This window comes from Vipera ursinii, assembly GCF_947247035.1.
Source record: "Vipera ursinii genome assembly, chromosome: 5".
Classification (NCBI taxonomy): Eukaryota; Metazoa; Chordata; class Lepidosauria; order Squamata; family Viperidae; genus Vipera; species Vipera ursinii.
Window position 1 is genome coordinate 38,271,354 of NC_139518.1, and position 19,823 is coordinate 38,291,176.

At 38.5% G+C, this 19,823-nt stretch overlaps 1 protein-coding gene across 2 annotated transcripts in view; it reads right to left on the minus strand.

Moving 5' to 3' along the window:
• Nucleotides 1-18,230, minus strand: part of KY (kyphoscoliosis peptidase) — a 33,744-nt gene extending 15,514 nt beyond the window's left edge. The window contains exons 1-4 of one of the 2 annotated variants that reach the window (XM_083363179.1): nt 17,909-18,230; nt 9,260-9,307; nt 3,319-3,393; nt 1,450-1,506 (exon numbers count right to left, since the gene is read on the minus strand). In XM_083363179.1, coding sequence (XP_083219305.1) covers nt 1,450-1,506; nt 3,319-3,393; nt 9,260-9,307; nt 17,909-18,056 — 328 coding nt within the window. In that variant the 5' untranslated portion in view covers nt 18,057-18,230. The remainder of the gene's footprint in view (nt 1-1,449; nt 1,507-3,318; nt 3,394-9,259; nt 9,308-17,908) is intronic. The other variant, XM_083363180.1, reaches the window with a different exon arrangement.
• Nucleotides 18,231-19,823: the final 1,593 nt, after the last annotated feature.

Here is a 19,823-nt window from a genome sequence, read left to right on the forward strand (position 1 = left end):
GAGAAATAAGCAACAAAATTCCTTGCCTGGTGATGTCTTAAAAAATAAAAATGCAACTGAGTAGACAATAATCTGCAGTTGTGATCCACAGTGCTTGTACTATGTTTGTAACCAAGTCAACAGCTGATGTTGGCAAAAGATGCTAACAAACACAAAAAATACTTTTTCAGGTATGTTCAAAATAGAAAGAAAATAACTGTAACAGTTGTTCAGTGAATAAAGTGTTCAGCAAAATGCTACTAGTTTTGCAAACTAAAAATTAACTTAACCAAACCTAAAATAAATAATAAATAAATAAAATAAAAGGCAGAAGCACACAATTCTGGTTTTGACTGTGTTCATCAACAACGAGGTATGATGGCACAGTGATTACAATGCAGTGCTGCAGGCTAACTCTGCCTATGTCTAGAGTTCAATCCTGATGAGCTCAAGGTAAACTCAGCTTTCCATCCTTCTGAGGTCAGTAAAATGAGAACCCAGATTGTTGGGGGCAATAAGCTGACATTGTAAGCTGCTCAGAAAGTGCTGTAAAGCACACTTATATATGGAGCAGTCTAAGTGCTATTACTATATCTTTTCCCAGACATTTGGGAAGAACAGTCTAAAGATTGGAAAAAAAAACATAGGGAATATTCATTTATTCTTAATGAGTTTAAATCCCACATTCTATCTGTAAGTAATATACATTCACTGGTTATCAGGGGATTTTTTATTGTCACTAAATCCAGGCAACACTCAAAGATGAACAACAAGCTGTGAACTTTTTCCATTTTTATGCATAACTCATTTGATTTGAAAGTTGTTCTTGGGAGTTGCCCTTAAAGCAACAACAACATATTAGAGAGGGAATTTGCAGATCATCTGGCAGAAGCTGTATGTACTATCTTAAGAAATCTCAAAAAACTGGTAAGATGCCAGACAACTGGAAGACAGTGGATGTTGTCTCTATCTGCAACAAAATAGAGAAAGCATGTAGACCATTATACATGGAATTCCTTTACCAGCAATAAATAGCCAGAGGAGGCATTTTCTTTTTCCCCCTAGTGTAACTATGAATTGTGTGGCCTCCTGTGAGTGTGTGCATGTTTCTGCTTTTTCCTTAGTTGTTTGTATGCTTACACATATGTGTGCACAAAAAGGACAGCAGGATGCAAATGCCAGGAGGAGGGGAGCTTAGAATGGAGCATTTGGCAGTATTCCAGTTCATTGCCCAAGATCCTTTGACATAAGGCTGAATTGATGATGGATTTGTTGGAGAGTTCTTCTCTGTAGTTCCTGGCTGGACTGACCCATTTACAAACTCATTTTTTCTTTTTCTGACATTTTCTGCTGTGCCATATTTCATCCCATTCTGATTTGAGTTCAGAGAGTTTTCTTGCTGGTACACAGATAGACATATATACAGACAGTTGGTTGGAAAAAATGGGACAGACAATATAATGTAGTTACCATGTTGATCTTTCAGTCCGGGTGGGCGGGGTCTGCTCTTTCCATGCACTTGAAAACCTGTGAAATTGTGAAAAAATATGAACTAATTAGGTAGACAGAAAAATTCATATTCTAATATGCTGGCTTGAAAAGTTGCTGACGTTTTGGTAGCACACAACTGGAAAACATCAGGCTGGAGAACCTTAGAGTTCTTTGCTATTAGAAAGTCTCTACAGTCAAGTTTCCCCCCACAATAACACATGTTGAGCAGTGTTCGGTACAAAAGTATATACTTTTTCAAGAGTATACATATCAAAAAGTTGATGATGTAATCATTATTTGTGTCATAGCTTTGCAAAATTTTCATTTGAAATGGGCCTATTGTTTTACTTAGACTCTAGATGATTTTTTGATATTTTTCTCTCCTCAATCTATCCAACTCTTTTAATTATCAGGTATTACAATAGGAAAGCATAGAGAAATTGATTGGATATAAATGGGATGTAATTGGAATGTGCAATTGACCAAAATTAGAAAACCAAAATCACAATTGTAAATCTCCTCTTACAATAAATATCGTGGGGATGTGGGGAATCTAGGACAATCTAGGTGTCAAACTCGCAACATCACGTGATGTGTCATGATGTATCACAACTTTTTTTCTATTGCCGGCAATGGGGTGGGCACAGTTTTTGCATGACGCATCTGGCCCGCGGGCCGGCAGTTTGACACCCCTGATCTAGGACATTAATCTCTCTCTTGATTAGATACTGGATACAATGTCTGAAAAACTGATCTTGAATTTAAATATCACTGAAAGCTGAAAGCAGATTTGACCAACATGGAGAATTGACAATAATGTTTAGGCTTAATCTCATCCATTTTGTATCATTCTTCCATTGAACTGGAAGTTTTTAATGAAAATATTTACTGTTGACTATGTCTGGGATTACTTCTTCTACCCCATAAAAAGTATCTTAACAGTATTGCTTGAACAAGGACTTTTGGTAATGTCCATTTAAGATTTGCCAAGTAAAAAGGCACTTCTTATGCCTTTTTTATTTTCCTTTTATTGAAGCAACCTATTTATTGAATTAGAGATTTGTAGGCTGCAGTATTTAATCAATCTTGGCCAATCTTTATGAAGAAAGCAGGGTCAGACTTGGCTAATGTTTATGATGGGGGACCTTAAGGAATTCTCAAGGTTGCACACTAGTCTGGAAAAGTAAAACAAACAAAGAAACAAAAAAAAACCCCTGAGAAGATGGCAAAAGTAAATAACTTCCTAAAACAAACAGCTCTAACCTGACCCCCAACCTTCACTGATCCATCTGAATAGTTACCAGGAGTCAAATTTACTTAAGGGAAACATTATAATGTTTTCCTATTATGAAGAACATGTTCATATCTCATAGTATTGTTTTCTTAATGAAGGGGAGGGGGAAAGCCCTAATAATCTATTTGCAAATTAGTTTGAGTCTAATTTGCTTTCTTTAATTGGGGAACATGAGCTACCTATAAATCTTTACAACCAGAATGTTTTTTTAAGCAAGGAATTGCTGAGAATTAGTTCCTTTTCTGTGCTGTACTCTACTGTTAATTTATATAGTGCTCCCAATTACCGAAAGCATTTCATGTACATTACTTCTTGTCAACTTTATGACTGGTCTATAAAGTAAATCATTATTGGCTTCATATTACAGAAAGGGGAATTCAGGCTGAAAGAGAGTAGTTTGCCTAAAACCAGTTAGTGATTTCATAGCAATATGCAGGTAAAAAATAGGGATTTTCTGATGCAGTCCTGTGTAATGCCAGCTGTCTACTATGGTATGATTTCATCTAACCTCTCTCTTTCTTTTTAAAGCAGTCTGTTTTTATAAAGCCACATACCTTTCTCAGAGGAGATCTTCTTGAATAACTGTGGCGTAGAATTGCTACTATGAACTTCTACTGTCACCTGAGTTCCTAAAATAAGCAATAATTTTGTGGCCAGTGAATTTTGGGAAAGACACTTCAGATTGCACAGCAAACAAATATTTTATACCATAGATACAAAAAGTGAAAATCCATACAGAAAAGGCAGTTCCACATCCATTTTCCCCCAATGCAACTTGCTATGCAACCTCCAAACCTGAGGTCAATTAATTACAGGAAAGGGCAGGGTTGCGAACAAACTTGGTAACAACTAGGCAGCAGCATAAACTTGTGTGAGTAACTTTCTGTTCAATCAGACAGCTTCCATCCAATATTGAGTAATTCCCTTCTTTTATCTCAGTTTGTCATCACACATTCCAGCCTTTGAACAATAAAGACAACAGTAGAGGGGGAAGGATGAAAGCCTTCAGCAGTGAGTAGATTTTCACAGTACCAATCAAGGAGAATATTTGTAGCTCGGGGTTGAAGTGAGGGGTCCTTGGTGCTCCCTGAGCTCGGCTGTTTTCTTGCAGACATTTCATTACCCAAACTAGGTAACTTCAGCAAGTTCACATCTGGTTCATCTCTTCATTTTACAAGGTCATCAACTTTTTGTTCAACTTTTTCAAGTTCCTTCATTTATCTGTTCTTTTATTTGATAGTAAAAGACACAGAAGTACTTTTCAGGAGCTGATTTCTTGTATAACTATGCCACCTTTTCTGCTTGTTTTCAAGAAAAGTTATATTAGGGTTATGGGATGGATCAATCTTAATCCAGTTCAATTTTTCCCCCAGAATTGAGCTGCAAAGGGTGAAATGCTGGCAAGAAGTAAAGACATGTTATGACAGCCTTGTCTCCTTGTCTTTGATATTTCCTCATCAAACAAGGAAATTTAGCTGAGAGCCTCTGCGCATTTACTGATGTATTTTAGGATTTCTCGTAGTCTCTTTGCAAACAATGAAACCAAGTAATTGCTCTGACAGTCCTTCCTTTTCTTTTGAAGAAGGAAGGGGTATTTTTCTTCTTCTTCTTTCTATTTCAGGTGAATCCTTTCTGTTCATTCTCATTGAGATATAGCTTAATTATGCTTATTAAATTTGTTTCCTGGGCAAAAAAGTGAAAGGAGATTGGGATAGGAGGGAACAAAGGTAGATTGCCTGAAAGTTCATAAATTGGAAAGGGGAATAAAGGTCAATTGTCAATTCTGGCCACAGTAAGTAGGCTTTTACTGTATAATCATCCTGTCACACATAGAATTTTATATAAGGTACAGACATTACTATTTTCCATTTGTACATCTTTCCAGAAAAGAAACGAGATTAGAGATATGTAACAGCTTCACCTTATTCCATTTGGAAGCATATGAAATCTTAAAAATTATAGTAAATTGCACGCGGTAGTACTACCAAGTCTGATCTTTGGTTCATTGGCCTCAATAAAGTTTATATCAAATGCAGGGAAACTTTTTGGTTACACAGTGTGCAATATCTTTGCCCCTCTTTTCTTTACAAATGGGATTAGGAGTTTTTTAGAGACAAAATGGGAAAATGCCTCTTAATCTCCTCCAAATGGAGGAAAATGCATTATGTTGTTGGAACAATAAAAGCCCTTATGACACCACCCCTCCCTTAGTGAGGTCACACATCACCATCAACCACCTCTCATCTACCAGCAACCTCAAATAAAGATATAGATAAAAGCTTTTTCTGCTGGCATTTGACACTTGGGTTCTCCAGGAAATCAGCTGGCACTGACAAGCAAATATAAAATGGAACCCCTTCAAGATAAGGGAAATCACAATACTTCACTTTGAGGCCAGACCAGCTAGTAAAATACCACACCAAGGAAGAGATTTACCACCCCACTCCCTCAAAACAAGGAATGGATCCTCCTCTCCTGGACTTCACATGGATTTCACATGTGCTGAGGACAGAAACACCTCAATTTACATATCTAAGATACTTCATATCAAAGTCCAATACTCTCAATTAAAGCCCTTTGTTACTATAAGTACTACCATCTTAGCTTCTTAGCCTGGTAGCCTACCTCTGACAGCTGATTCTTTTTTTTGCTGTTTTTATCTCCTCTTTAATGGATAGAGGCATCCTCTACCCATTTACTCAGCCAACAGACCAGTTATTCTAACGTTGTGTCTTGAAGGATTTTTAAAGGCATTCTGCTAGTGCACATACACAAACAGGCAGACACATTCCAAAATGCAAAAAAAGTGAAAAATGGTCTTGCTCACTCTAACACTGATACTGAGTGGTACACACAGTTAGCAATACAGAGTGCTGTATCAACGGGATAGTTGTAAAGGACATAATTACCACAGACCGTCAATGGAGAAAGCCCTCATCTAAATTTGACCAGTGAGATCAATAAATTTCCGTCAGTCTAGCAGAACTGATAAATTAAAAAAAATATTGCATTAATAATGTAAATATTTTAAGTTCTTTTATCTTCTTATTAACTGGGTCATTGATTTCAAGGAACTAAAAAAGAAGAAAGGAAATCAGGAAGGTTCAATTAACATTCTTCTCAAGATCTCTTTAAATGTTATTAGGACTTGTAATCCACTTGCCCCAATTGGGCATTTTTTGGATACACACACACACACACACACACACACACACACACACACACACACACATATATATATATAATGTATATATATAATGTAATATATATAATGTTTTCTGAGGTTTTCGCGGGTGTTCGTATGTGGATCTTTGGTTATTCGGGTTTTTCCCCGCGTAGAACTAAAGGTGTAGGGGCGACGTTTCGACGGAATCCCATCCGTCATCATCAGGCTGGTGGCTTCTGCTTCCTTCTTCTGGGAGAAGCATGTGGCTGTTTGTTCCTCTTTTTTAAACTGCCAGCTCAGGTCTAAGGCTGGCAGCTGAGACCAGCCCATCCACTCAAAACACACCCCCACCCAATCAGAACACACCCACCATTCAAAACACACTCCCACCCAATCAGAACACACTTACTCCCCCACCCAATCAGAGCACACCTCCACCCACAGAACACACCCCCTCTGGCAGTTTAAAAAAGAGGAACAAACAGCCACATGCTTCTCCCAGAAGAAGGAAGCAGAAGCCACCAGCCTGATGATGATGGATGGGATTCCGTCGAAACGTCGCCCCTACACCTTTAGTTCTACGCGGGGAAAAACCCGAATAACCAAAGATCCACATACGAACACCCGCGAAAACCTCAGAAAACAAATATCTTACCTCTACGGGGAGGAAATCCACCAGCTAACTAGGACCTATGAAAAACTCGAAGTACGAAGAGCTTCCATTCTGTGTGACCTCACATTCCTACGCAACTGCCGAGATCAAAATTTAATCCCCACATCCTTCCAATTGAAATTCCACTCCAACTCTGCAGCCATCAAACGCATCCTGATAAGAACTGAACTGGCCCTAATCAGAAATGAACTCCACACAAAAAGATTCCTCCTGGACCGAATCAACAGAGACCTCCTCACACTTCACCTCAAACTCAGCAACAAGATCCACCCCACACTTTGGGACAAATTCAAACAAATCGCTGTCTGGAGAGCTGAAACAGAGACTGCCTACAAAACAGACACACACACCAATAAACTCCGAAGACTAAAGGAACGCCAGAAACAAACCCCTCCTCTCTCACAGCAACACATGAAACAAACTGTGCACAACATCTCAGATAGGATTCTCACCAAAGCCGAAACCAACGTCCTGTCTAAAGGATTTAATTTTGCAGTCGCTCCCAAACACATTCCCACGGAAACCATTATATGCGGAGTCGAATCCAGCCTGACCAAAATTAACCCTGATGACGCCAACAAAATCAGACTCGAAGTGACCAACATCCTCTGCACCAGCAAACCACCCAAAAGCAACTTACCCAAAGAGGAACAGACAGCACTACTTAACCTAAAAAATGACACCAGCATAATCATTCTGCCAGCAGACAAAGGCAACGCCACGGTGGTAATGAACTCATCTGACTACCATATGTCTTTTCCATCTCTTTTGAAGAGTTTGGAAATGGAACTGGGTATTGTTTGTAAGCATGTATCATTGAGCTACAACTCTTCTATTACAAAGGCTTGGAAAATAATTTTCATGAAACTCCACTTTCGAGAGGCATCTGGTTAAGTAGTGATGAGACTTTACTCTGGTCAAGAAAGACTATTCTCCCATTTGCATGAAAATAAGATTCATAACTGATGTGAGCTGGTATGAAAAATTTTTTTTAATAGAAAATACAGTTCAAGATCATAACAAACTGTGGCAAGTTCTTAAAGAAATGGGAGTACCAGACCATCTTATTTGTCTCTTGAGAAACCTATATGCGGGTCAAGAAGCAACAGTGAGAACTGGACATGGAACCACTGATTGGTTCAAAATTGGGAAAGGAGTCCGGCAAGTCTGTATACTGTCGCCCTGCCTATTTAACTTATATGCAGAGCACATCATGAGAAAGGCAGGGCTAGATGAATCAAAAGTTGGAATTAAGATTGCCGGAAGAAATATCAACAACCTAAGATACGCAGATGATACCACTCTAATGGCAGAAAGTGAAGAAGAACTAAAGAGCCTCTTGTTTCGGGTGAAGAAGGAGAGTGCAAAACTTGGGTTGAAACTTAACATTAAGAAAACCAAGATCATGGCATCTGGCCCTCTCAATTCCTGGCAAATAGATGGGGAAGAAATGGAGGTAGTGACAGATTTTATTTTCCTGGGCTCCAAGATCACTGCAGATGGGGACTGTAGCCAAGAAATTAAAAGACGCTTGCTCCTGGGGAGGAAAGCCATGGCAAATCTAGACAGCACACTAAAAAGCAGAGACATCACCCTGTCAACAAAAGTACGTATAGTCAAGGCTATGGTCTTCCCAGTAGCAATGTATGGCAGTGAAAGTTGGACCATAAGAAAGGCTGAGCGCCAAAGAATTGAGGCCTATGAACTATGGTGCTGGAGAAGACTCCTGCGAGTCCCTTGGACTGCAAGGCGATCAAACCGGTCAGTCCTAGAGGAGATCAATCCTGACTGCTCTTTAGAAGGCCAGATGCTGAAGCTAAAACTCAAATACTTTGGCCACCTAATGAGAAGGAAGGACTCACTGGAGAAGAGCCTAATTCTGGGAAAGATCGAGGGCAATAGAAGAAGGGGACGACAGAGAATGAGGTGGCTGGATGGAGTCACTGAAGCAGTAGGCGTGAACTTAAATGGACTCCAGAAGATGGTAGAGGACAGGAAGGCCTGGAGGAATGTTGTCCATAGGGTCGCGATGGGTCGGACACGACTTCGCAGCTAACAACAACAACAGTTCAAGGTAGACCTGCTCTGGATAGTTCAACAATTCATATCTAAAGGATTTCTTTTTAATGTTTTACTCAATAGGAACAGATTAATTTCCAATTTTCTTTCAAACTCTTGATTTTTCTAAAACATGGGTGACAAGGCCACTGTCCACATTTTGAACTCAAAAAGTACATGTTAAAGGTGAACTGGAATCTATTGGTCCTGATCATTCTAGCAAGCTTTTAAGGGGAAGTTCTGCTTTTTTGTGCTTGAACGCCAATACAATCTTGCATGATCCAGGAGGTCATAGCAGTATTTTTCTGTCAGCAGCTTGCTTTCAATTTCCCTTTCAACAGAAATTCCTTCCTCTGTTAATTTCCTGCTGGATAGGGAAGCTTGGGAACTAATTAAATAAAATCAGGAAGCATAACCCCATCTCTTTGACACAAATTTAATTCCACTTCATTTGAAATATATGAACAGAATTCAATTACAGACCTTTCTATTGCTTTCCAAACCCTTTTAAGTGCTTCATAATTTTTATGTTATTCTAGAGAATAAAAATCGCAGAAATATAGGGAACCATCAGCTCATTGGCTAGTTTGCCACATACCTTGCGGCGAGCAGGTTGTAATGACTTGTTGCTTGCGAACTGCATAGCCTGGAGGAAAAAAGAAAATATTAAATGACAGAAGTAGTATTAAATTAGGTGAGTAGAAACAAATAGGATCTGGACCTAACTTTGGTGTATATTGTCACCTCATAACTACGTTCCACATTTAATGATTACAGTTCTCATTTCTGCCTGTTTCTTCCCTCTCCCTTCCCCTCTCTTCCTTCCCCTCGCTGCCTTGCCTTGCCTCCTCTCTCTTTTTCTATCTTCCTAAATTTCTTGTGAAATCTTATTTCTAATTTTGTAAACCTTAAGATTCTGCAAGCTTTCCTGCGGACAATAACAAGCCATGATTTCTTAAAAGAGAAGTGGCCATTGGTAATAAACAACCATAATAAAATATGCCACCTTACTTGGCTCTCATGTTTCAGTTCAATTCAATCCAATCATCAAAAGCAGTGGCCCTTACTTTACAAACTCATCTCTAGTTTCTTGTTTCCAAGCATTAAATATCTTACCTCATACATTCCACACTTAAAATCCACTACTCTCCCAGGGCTTCCTTTGGGAGCTCTTCCAATTCCTTAAGCAATTGCTTACTTATATGTTCTCTTCAGGCTGATTCTCATCCAACTTGCAGGAATCTGCCATTGGAAATACTTATCTTTACCAAGGCATTCCAACTACACTGCATCAGTTCCCCATTCCTTAGATCTGAGGTGGATTAGAAAATCCTTTGCAGATCCTACGGCCCTCAAGGTAGAAAAAAAAAGCCTACTGAAGTATATACAAAATGCTTCTAAATGTTTCTTGAGCGTTCATATTTGTGATACCTAGTTTATGTGGAAATTTTTTAAAAACTGGCAAGAAATGAGGACAACTAAGCAAATGAAGCTCCTGCAGTTTAAGTTCAAGGCATTCTGCTAACAGAAAGTGCAAAGCAGAGTCTTCAGGTTATATTTATACTTTGTAGTAAATGTCTATTATTTGTTTCAAATTAATAAGAACTGAAGTCTTGTGCCTTCTTGAACTATGCTTTGATCTGTGAAAGTGTAATAAGAATCTTCTTTATTCTTAAACAAGCTTGCAAAACTCTATTAAATTGCATTCTTCTCAGCTTTTGCTATGACAAGACAGTTTGCCAAGGTTTTACATATGCCCTTGGATACTGTTGAAGTTTATACAATTACCTAGTTACACATAGCTACATATACAGTAGTTACAAATTGAATAGTTTCAACGACTATATTACATAGTGCATTCTATTCAGCATCCATGCTGAAACAAGCTGGCTTTTCATTACAAAATGGTTATTCCTGAAACATAATTTTCTGTATATCTCAGAGCCAAATCAGATGACACATAACATTTGTAATCATACTATTTCCAGTTTTATGTACTTGTGTGTGAATGTTTCTATCTTTGTAGTTTTCTTGGTAAAAGAATATGCTAACCTGAAGACCTTGGAAAATATATTCAAATGCTCTAATATGTCTGCACCTACAAAGATCACAACAGGGCAGGCAATAATGTTCCCTGTGACACTGTATGATAGTGAAAATTGGAAAGAGTATTAATAGTTTTGAATTTTGTGGAGAACACCATGGACAGCCAAGAAAACAAATAAATGGACCATCAAACAAATCAACCTAGAATTCTTATTTAAGGCACAAATGACCACAAATGATGTTGAACACATTATGCAAAGAACTAGCTCTCTGGGTAAGATGGAAAGAAAGAGAAGAAGAAGATGCCAGCAGCAAAATGGATGAAATCAGAGTGGTGAGAAGTGTACTGTTGGAAAATCTGAAGGATCAGTTTAGGGACAGATCAACATGGAGAAAATGTATCTATGTGATGACTAAAGGTTGACACTGATTTGATGTCTCATAAGCACTCTGGACCAGTTAAAATTGTGGAATTACATGGAGAAATTGGAACCGTAGCTTTCACTTTTTTCCCTCGGAAGGAGTTTTTTTTTAAAAAAAAAAACATCTGATCCTTTTGGAGGATCACCACTCTGTGATCGTGGACATTCAAGCGATGGAGGAGAAATGAAGGGTATCATCCAATGTATTTTCAGGACATAAATTAAGGAAAGGCTTTTCATCCTAATGTCTGGAGAAAATCTATGCATCTAAATATTGTATTGAAAAGGAATAGTCCTCTAAAATAACTAACTAACCAAAGGAATTAATATGGCATCCCTAAAAAATTTTAAGATTAAAATCCTTGCCCAAATTTTATATGGTGATCAGGTGGGACTTTTATGTAGAAAGATTCTCTTGAGTCTACACCAGACATGTCAAACACAAGGCCCGGGGGCCAGATCCGGCCCGTGAAGTGGTTTCATGCGGCCTGCGAAGGGAACGGCCCCCGCTGAGGGAACGGCCCCCGCTGCCTTGGCCCTGGCCCAGAGTCCCTCCTCCTGCCAGAGACCCTCAGATCTGTCCCACTCCTGCCCAGGCCCCCATAGGCACCCTTGATGCGAACGATGTAGAGCTGGCCATGCCCACCCAGTAGGTCATATGCACTCTAGCCACGCCCACCCAGGCCACACCCACCCGGCCCCCTGAGGGCAACCACAATGCTGATGCGGCCCTCAATGAAATTGAGTTTGACACCCCTGGTCTACACAGAGAAAATGTCTAGGGTCCATATTGTCAGCTGTAAAATGTACCCCAACTGTAGAAAGTAAGGAAGATGACCTTGATCAAAGTATGAAAGATCTGTTGTGAGGGCAACAAAGTGTGAAAATATTTTAAGTCTAACACAATCAGATTTGCAAGACTGTTGTCAGTCTGCCCATTGTGTAGACCAATCAAGAAATCTATTCCCCAGGAAGATTAAAACTACTTTTGCTGAAATTGGCTATACTAATGGCAGAACCTTGCAAATTTGATTTGCTGCATCTCCTCCTCCTAGTCTTTGCCTAAGCCACTTCTAAATGTTATCTGGATTTAAAATATGTTTCACCTCTTGTCAGCCAGGCCACACACACACACACACACACACACACACACACACACACACTGTCAAGGTCATCTTCTTTACCTTCTGAACTGACACAGTAGGTAGGCCTGAGAACAGGAGTGCCCAAAATAGAAATTATTACAAATTGGCTGGAAGTAACATTCTTCCTTAATGGCCTGGCTCTGTAAATTTGGAAGGGCAATCAGTTCTCATCATGGATACTAGCAGTAAATCAAAGACTGTGGTGTTCTGTGCTCACTACAGATTCACACTCATCTGGTTAGATCAGGCAAAAAGACGGTTCTTAAAAGGTTGATTGATGCTGAATACCAAACTAAAGTTAACACTCCTTCCTGCAACTGCCTTGCCCTGATAGTGAGAGGCACATGGCAATCCGCACACTGTTTACACAGGTTAAACTTCCCTGGATTCAGAAAGGCATTTTTTAAAGTTAGGCACAGAGTATTCCCATTGACTTTATTACAGGGAATATTCAGCAAATGCTCACTAACAGAACACATCTGCTCCTACGACAATTAGGAAACAGAAACCATCCAACATGTAATGTTTTACTGCAGTTTTAAGGGGATCTGTGTAAGGATTACATACTGTTCCTTACATCCTAATCCTCTTTTCCAGGCTCAAACTATGCTACAATCAGTACAAAAACCAAATTTTGTGTGACTGCTGTGAAAGCATGGCAACAACTAGTGTAACTAGTGTGGTAGTCAAAACTCATTGCACGAATATTTTATTAATTTTACCAGGGGAGAGTGGTATGCTGATCTTTGATTAAAATAATACATTTGATTTGATCTGGAGTTAAGACAAAGGTTATACTTCTTAAATTTGCTTTGTTTAGTGACTAGGTCAGATAGCTGTTCTATCCTGGCTATGTTGTATATTTTGCTGCTTTAATTGCTGACTTCTATTTCTCCTCAGTCACAAGGCTAAAGATGTTCTTAGGGTTAAGAAAGAGGATTCATGGATTATCCTGTTTTTTTCTTCTTCCTCCAAGTATCATTTTCTGACAGGAAAACTAACCATCTCCTTAATGTGCGATAGTGCTAGGCTGAGCAAATATAGTCATGTTCTTTGAATGGTGGGGTTTGGTTAACAATCAAGTTGCACACATAGCAGATCATAGAAATGGAGGTGCGTTTTAATTATGGCCATGAGAAGGCTTGTTATGTGCAATTGTGTACATGAAGGATGGATCCATTCAAATGGTAGCCACAGAACATAAAAAGTAGGATCATAGAGCTAGAAGGGACCTCAGAGGTCTTCTAGTCCCACCTCCTGTGCAAGGCAAGAGCTCTTATAACATCCTGGTCAAATGGTTGTCCAGTCAATTTTTGAAAACTTCCAGTGAGGGAACACCCACTAAATCTGGGAGGCAAGCTATACTGATTAACTTATCTCACTATCAGAAAATTTCTCCATACTTCTAGATTGGATCTCTCTCTCTAACAAGCTTCCACCTGTTACTTCTTATTCTTCCCTCTGGTGCTTTGGAAAATAACCCCAACTTCTCTGTGACAACCATTCAAGTACTGGAAGACAGCTATTATGTCCTCCTAATGCTTCTTGTTGATAGGCTAGACATATCTAGCTCCCTCAACCGTTCATCAGACAATTTAGCCCCCAGTCCTTCTATCAAGGGAGTTTACCAAGAGAGTTAGTTGAACCCAAATCTTTTCTATGCTTTGGAACAACATATGGAAAGTGGTAAAATGTGTTTTTTATGTTTTTAATGCATAAATCAAAATAAAGTACAGAATAATATAACATTGCTAAACTCAGTCTCCATAAAGGAATACATTATGCAGTATGTGCTTTCAAACAACTGTATACTGATAATCTTCAAAGAGAAGCTGCAGCATTCCAAAAATGCGTTTTCCATTCTGGGTACTACATAACTTATGACTGGCATAGCTCAGGCCATGAATGATAAATTATCATTGCAACGTGTGATAGTCATGTGTTTGTTTAACTACAGTATGGCTCAATCTGAATTACCTCAGAGCATTCAGAAATACTGTAAGAGCATTGGCTGTTTCATGGCGTCAAACTTCACAAGTACTGTAATCAAACTATAATACCCAAAATTGATTTTTACGTATACATATATACATACATACATACATACATACATACATACATAATCTCCCAGTGGCTCATTTCTGAAATGTGTTGGCTCAGGGGAAAATCTTCCACTGTGTCCATTGCTGTGACTTTTCCTTGTTTGGCAACAAACACACTTAGCCTGGCACGCTTTGATTGATCCTGCCTGCTGCAGCTGACCCAAGCAGACCACTGGGAGTGATGGCTGAATCAGCTGCTGAAGCAACATCAAAATAGTTGGATACACTACAAGTGATACATTTTCTTTATAAACAACAGCACACAACCAACACAGAATCTGTTCATATTATATAAGGCTAGCATGTTGCTTCCTCTTCTTGTTTACTAGTAAAATAGAATAAATAATCATCCTTAGGTGATTGCTTTAATTCCCGTCATGTGAGGACTTTAGTAGATTTGTCTACTAAAAACCTTTGTGCTACAGTATTCTATGAGCCTTTTTCACTAGTTAGTTATTCATTAGTTATTTACACCCCCATTGGAATGGCTAGACAACCACAATTTTATTCCAGTCTGATCTATCCTCCTTATGCCATGAGTTATACAGAATCTTCTCCAACTGCAAAGCATAGAAGAAAGCCAGGGCAAACCCAGGACAAAGCATCCTTACACAGATAAATCTATCACCACAGGATGAGATGGGTCCTGCTTATGATCCCTACTATGAAAGACTGCATCATGGAGTGGCCAACAGAAGCATTCAGGAAGTTCACATGAGGGTTATGGCTCTTTTCCACTGTTGATCCTTATTAAATGGCATTTAAGGAATGCTGCTTTTGATTCCAGAGATACGATTCAACTATGAAGACTATAAGCCATTGATGACTCTATTCTCTGTGAATTTAACTGATCTGCTTTTAAAATTGTCTTTATTGGTACAATGAGCAGTTCAGAGGGGTAATGGGGAACAAATATCAACATGCATGGTACCCTCATCAATGCTTGTGTCACTACATAATGTAACATTTGCAAGATGACATCATTATTTATTTTCCTTTATATATAAAATTTAGAGACTGTCATAACATTCACAGATGCATGTGCTATTATTCTGATATAATTTTGGCTGTGAATTCCACAGTTTAATTATCTGCTGGATAAACAACTGTTTAGGACTGCAAAGAATTTGAAAGAGATGATGTGAGCACACTGCTCTCTTTGAACGATTAAACCAGTCACATCCTTCAGAAATTCTGTGTTTTCCAGTTGTTTGCACATGTATTTGTGTGCATAGCTTGTGCTTGTATCCACAAGGGAAGCCATGACTAGCGATGTAGATAATATATTTGTACAAAACAGAAAAAGCAACTGGAGAAGCCTTTAAATCACATAAGCTGTTTTAGGAATACAGCTGTTTTAACTCTGCATGGAAAGACACCTACCTCACTCTGGTTTTAATAGTGACAAAGGAGGAAAAACTTTTCTCTACTCAGTTTTTGATAATCAAACACAATTGCATGTCTGGAACTGTACATGATGATTTAAGAATGGTATAAAAGATGGAATGACCAGCCCAAGGTCCCCACCTTAGTTTTGCATTCCCAATGTCTGTTAGGATTATGTTGCTGAAATTCAGCAGCAAATTGTTGATGCTTTTGTTTCTGTGATTCTAAAAAGTTAAATTTATACTTTTTGCAAAGTTAATCTTAAAAATAAAGGTGTTAAGGCTCTGTTGAGTTAAATAAATTCATTTTATCTACCCAGCCACCACCCTTCAAATATTCTCTCTCTCTCTTCATCTGTCTCTGTCAGTCTGTTTGTCTGCCTGTCTGTCTCTCTCACAACCACAACAAACCAACCTTCACCCCACCATCAGCAACATTGTCTCTGGTGATATTACTGAATTACCATCCCACGGCTTTAATTGTTTTAATTTAAAAACATACCACCTCTGCAGGGTATCCACTAGGTATGGTAAAAAAAAGCCAAGATGGCAACCAAGACTCTGCAATAAAAGCTCTGCCTGTTTTTTAAGTGAGACTTTTTTGACTGTACCCTGTGGACACCCTGCACGCCTCCATAATAAGATGGACAGAAGTACAAGCTTTAGGCACCTATGTGGTTTAATGTTATGGAGAAGGAAAGGGAAAAACAGGTTCCAGTTTCTGCTAAATTATGAATTTCTCTGAATGACTTTAGACTTTGGACTTCCTCTCACCTTAAACTATCTCACCAGGAAAATTATTATGAAGTAAAATCAATAATATGGGAAATCTGTATAAACTTCAATGGCATGTCACTTAATCAGTGAATAGTATTCATGATACAAATAGGAATGCAAGTTTTGCCTAATTCCAAAATCAGATAGAAAAAATAGCAGCAGCAACAACTATAAAATCTGCTAAGTCACTATTAATATTTATACCCTCTGCAAAACACAATCTAGGCTTCTGATTTGAATGAAGCTATAAATGTCTCATTCTGATATCCCTTTTATTAATCACAACTATGCACACTAATGCAATCATATTTATATAGATACATGAGATATTTCTTCTCTTTGTTTATTATAGCAGCAGCTGGAAATAGAATTACTGAATCATTGTCCATTTCAGTCTGTTCCCTCACTGGCTTTGTCTGCAAATTAAGAGTGATTTCTGGATTAAACTTTAGAAGTATACAATCTCATGCTATAAAATCTAGGACCATCAGGCCTGTGCTGCAAAAATCCAGTTGGTATATAAAAAGATATAGAAAAAAATTACAGTGCAGATCCGGGTGCTCTGATAAAATCTCACATTGAGCTAGGACTATCTACATTCATAATCCTTGTAACAGTAGCCACAATGCGTTCCTTTGCACTTAGTCCTATGTTTTGCTGTATGCTTGTATTGCTCCCACCTGCATTGCCATACAGAGAACCATGTGCTGCTTTACACACTATTAAAGCAGCCCCACATCATGTAGCCTCCATCCAAAGGCTGGCACAAAAGAATAAGATTGAAAGGAATAACCTTTTTGGTATAACTTTTTGGTTATACTTTTGTTTATACATGCATACATACATACATGTATGTATGTGTATATATATATATATATATATATATATATATATATATATATATATATATGTGTGTGTGTGTGTGTGTGTGTGTGTGTGTGTGTGTGTGTGTGTATGTATGTATGTATGTATATATATATATATATATATATATATATATATATATATATATATATGTATGTATGTATGTATGTATGTATGTATGTGGATCTTTGGTCATTCGGGTTTTTGCCCGCGTAGAATTGAAGGTGTAGGAGCTACGTTTCGACCCGAATGACCAAAGATCCACATACAAACACCCGCGAAAACCTCAGAAAACACACACACACACACACACACACACACACACACACACACACACATATATATATATATGCATATCAAAATAAAACAAACCAACCAAAACCCCCCAACCTGCTTTGTTTCCTTTCATTCCCCAATCCCCTCATTCTGCTAAAGTCACACTTACTAAGGGAGATGTACAGATAATCCCTCACTGCAAACTCCCCAGTCAATGCAATTTTTTTTACCTTGGTTTTGCTGTAGGACAAGGCTTCCCCCCTCTTTGTCTTCCTGCAGTTTTTGCACAGCAGTGGTGTGTCTCTTCTCAGATTGGACTACAAGAAGCATTTCTAGAGCAACTGCACTATGAACATTTGGAAACTCCATAGTCCCCATTAGATCATTGCCTCTTCTCCCTTATAACTACAGATTATACTGTCTCTAAGGACAAACGCTGTGCACATTTTGCTTCACCCTATACCCAATACATGCTCACACCCATACATGCATGAAACACATGCAGAAGGTTGATGATCTTGTTGATGTTCTATAGTGATCTGACCTAAAATCAGGTTACAAGTCAGTTTTGAAAGGAAATCCCCAGCAGGGATCCATTTCCCAAACAGAGAGAGAGAGACTGAGAGAGAGAGAGAGAGAGAGAGAGAGAGAGAGAGAGAGAGAGAATATGGGGAGGGGAGGGTCAAGTTTCAGATCATGTCCTCTTTAAGCCTCTTCCTTTTCTGGCTGCCCTTTCAGCATGAAGTCCTTGCCCACACATAAACCCTGCTAATATCTCTGTTGCTGTCGGAGAATTTACTTTGCGAAGATTGCCCATTCCCTAAAAGGATTTCTCCTTGATTGACAAACCAATGCTTGGACTTAAAACAAGGCTTAGGGTGAGCTAGTTTGGGTAGAAAATCAGTGAAATAGAAAAAATAGCAAAAAGGAAAGAAATGATCTGGATGCTCTTTGGAAATGGAAGTTTTTGATATTGTCCAACTCATCTCAAACAGTTAACAATGCAATCTCAAATATCTTTAGAAGCTGACCAGATCTTCCAAGATGTAACAGCATCAGCACAATATCTGCATTCCCCTATTTTTGTGACATTTTGCATATTTGATTAAATTTGCAGTGCCCACTCAGGCTAAGCATAAAAAAGGCTGAAGTCTCAACCAATCCTTTTTGCAGTCTTCCAGGCCAGCTAAAATCTGAGAAGGAACATAGGCAATATGGTTTAGCAATTACGAGCGACCTAGTTTAGCCAGCCAGTGTAGTGAGGAGAGAGTGCTAGCTTAAGAATCCTTTCTAAATATATATTGGGCCTCTATCTAGAGCTAGATGTTTAATGATGTTTGGCTTGTGGTTTCTGCAGGTTGAGTAAAGGACTGTTCAACACAGTTACATATTTTTGTGCTTATGTTCATTAATCAAATATGAATTTATATAATTGATCACAGAGTATCCAAGCTTTAGCCACTACCAGCTCATTTTTTTCAAGTAACTTTGCTGTAGCTTGGGACTATAAATATTTGTGCAGATAATCCTTGACTTACAACCATTCATTTAGTAACTTCTAGAAGTTATAATGGCACCAAAAACCTCTAGAAGTTATGATGACCACTTCTCACATTCAAGAGCTCAGTTATAAGAGCAAAGATGCAGCCAAGAGCAGACTGTGGATCAGAACATGAATTGGTTATCCTTAAGCTAAAACAGAAAAACAAAGCCAACCAGATTGTATGATGTGATCTTGAGTATATGCTACCATTTTCAAGGAGAACATCAAATTTACTTTAAAGTCCTGAATCTCATTGATAGAGAACCAGAGGAACTAAAGAATGAAACTGAAAATGTTTCAGGATGAATGTAAAAAGAGACTGCCAAAGACCAAGAAACAGAAGAAAAGCACATTAAATGTTGGAAGAAATGATGGAAATTGTAAAGAACAAAAAAGAAGCCTAAACCAAGAAAAATAAAAATCAAAGAAAGGAAATGAACAAAGAATTTCAGAAAACCATTAACTAGTTTTAACCAACTGTTCACAATTATGCATCCACAGGGTTTGGGGATAGAATTGTATAATTAAATGAAAGTTGAAAAAATTGTCCAGCATTTCCATAAGGACCAAATTGGACCCTCCCAGAAGTCTCCAAGCAGGGC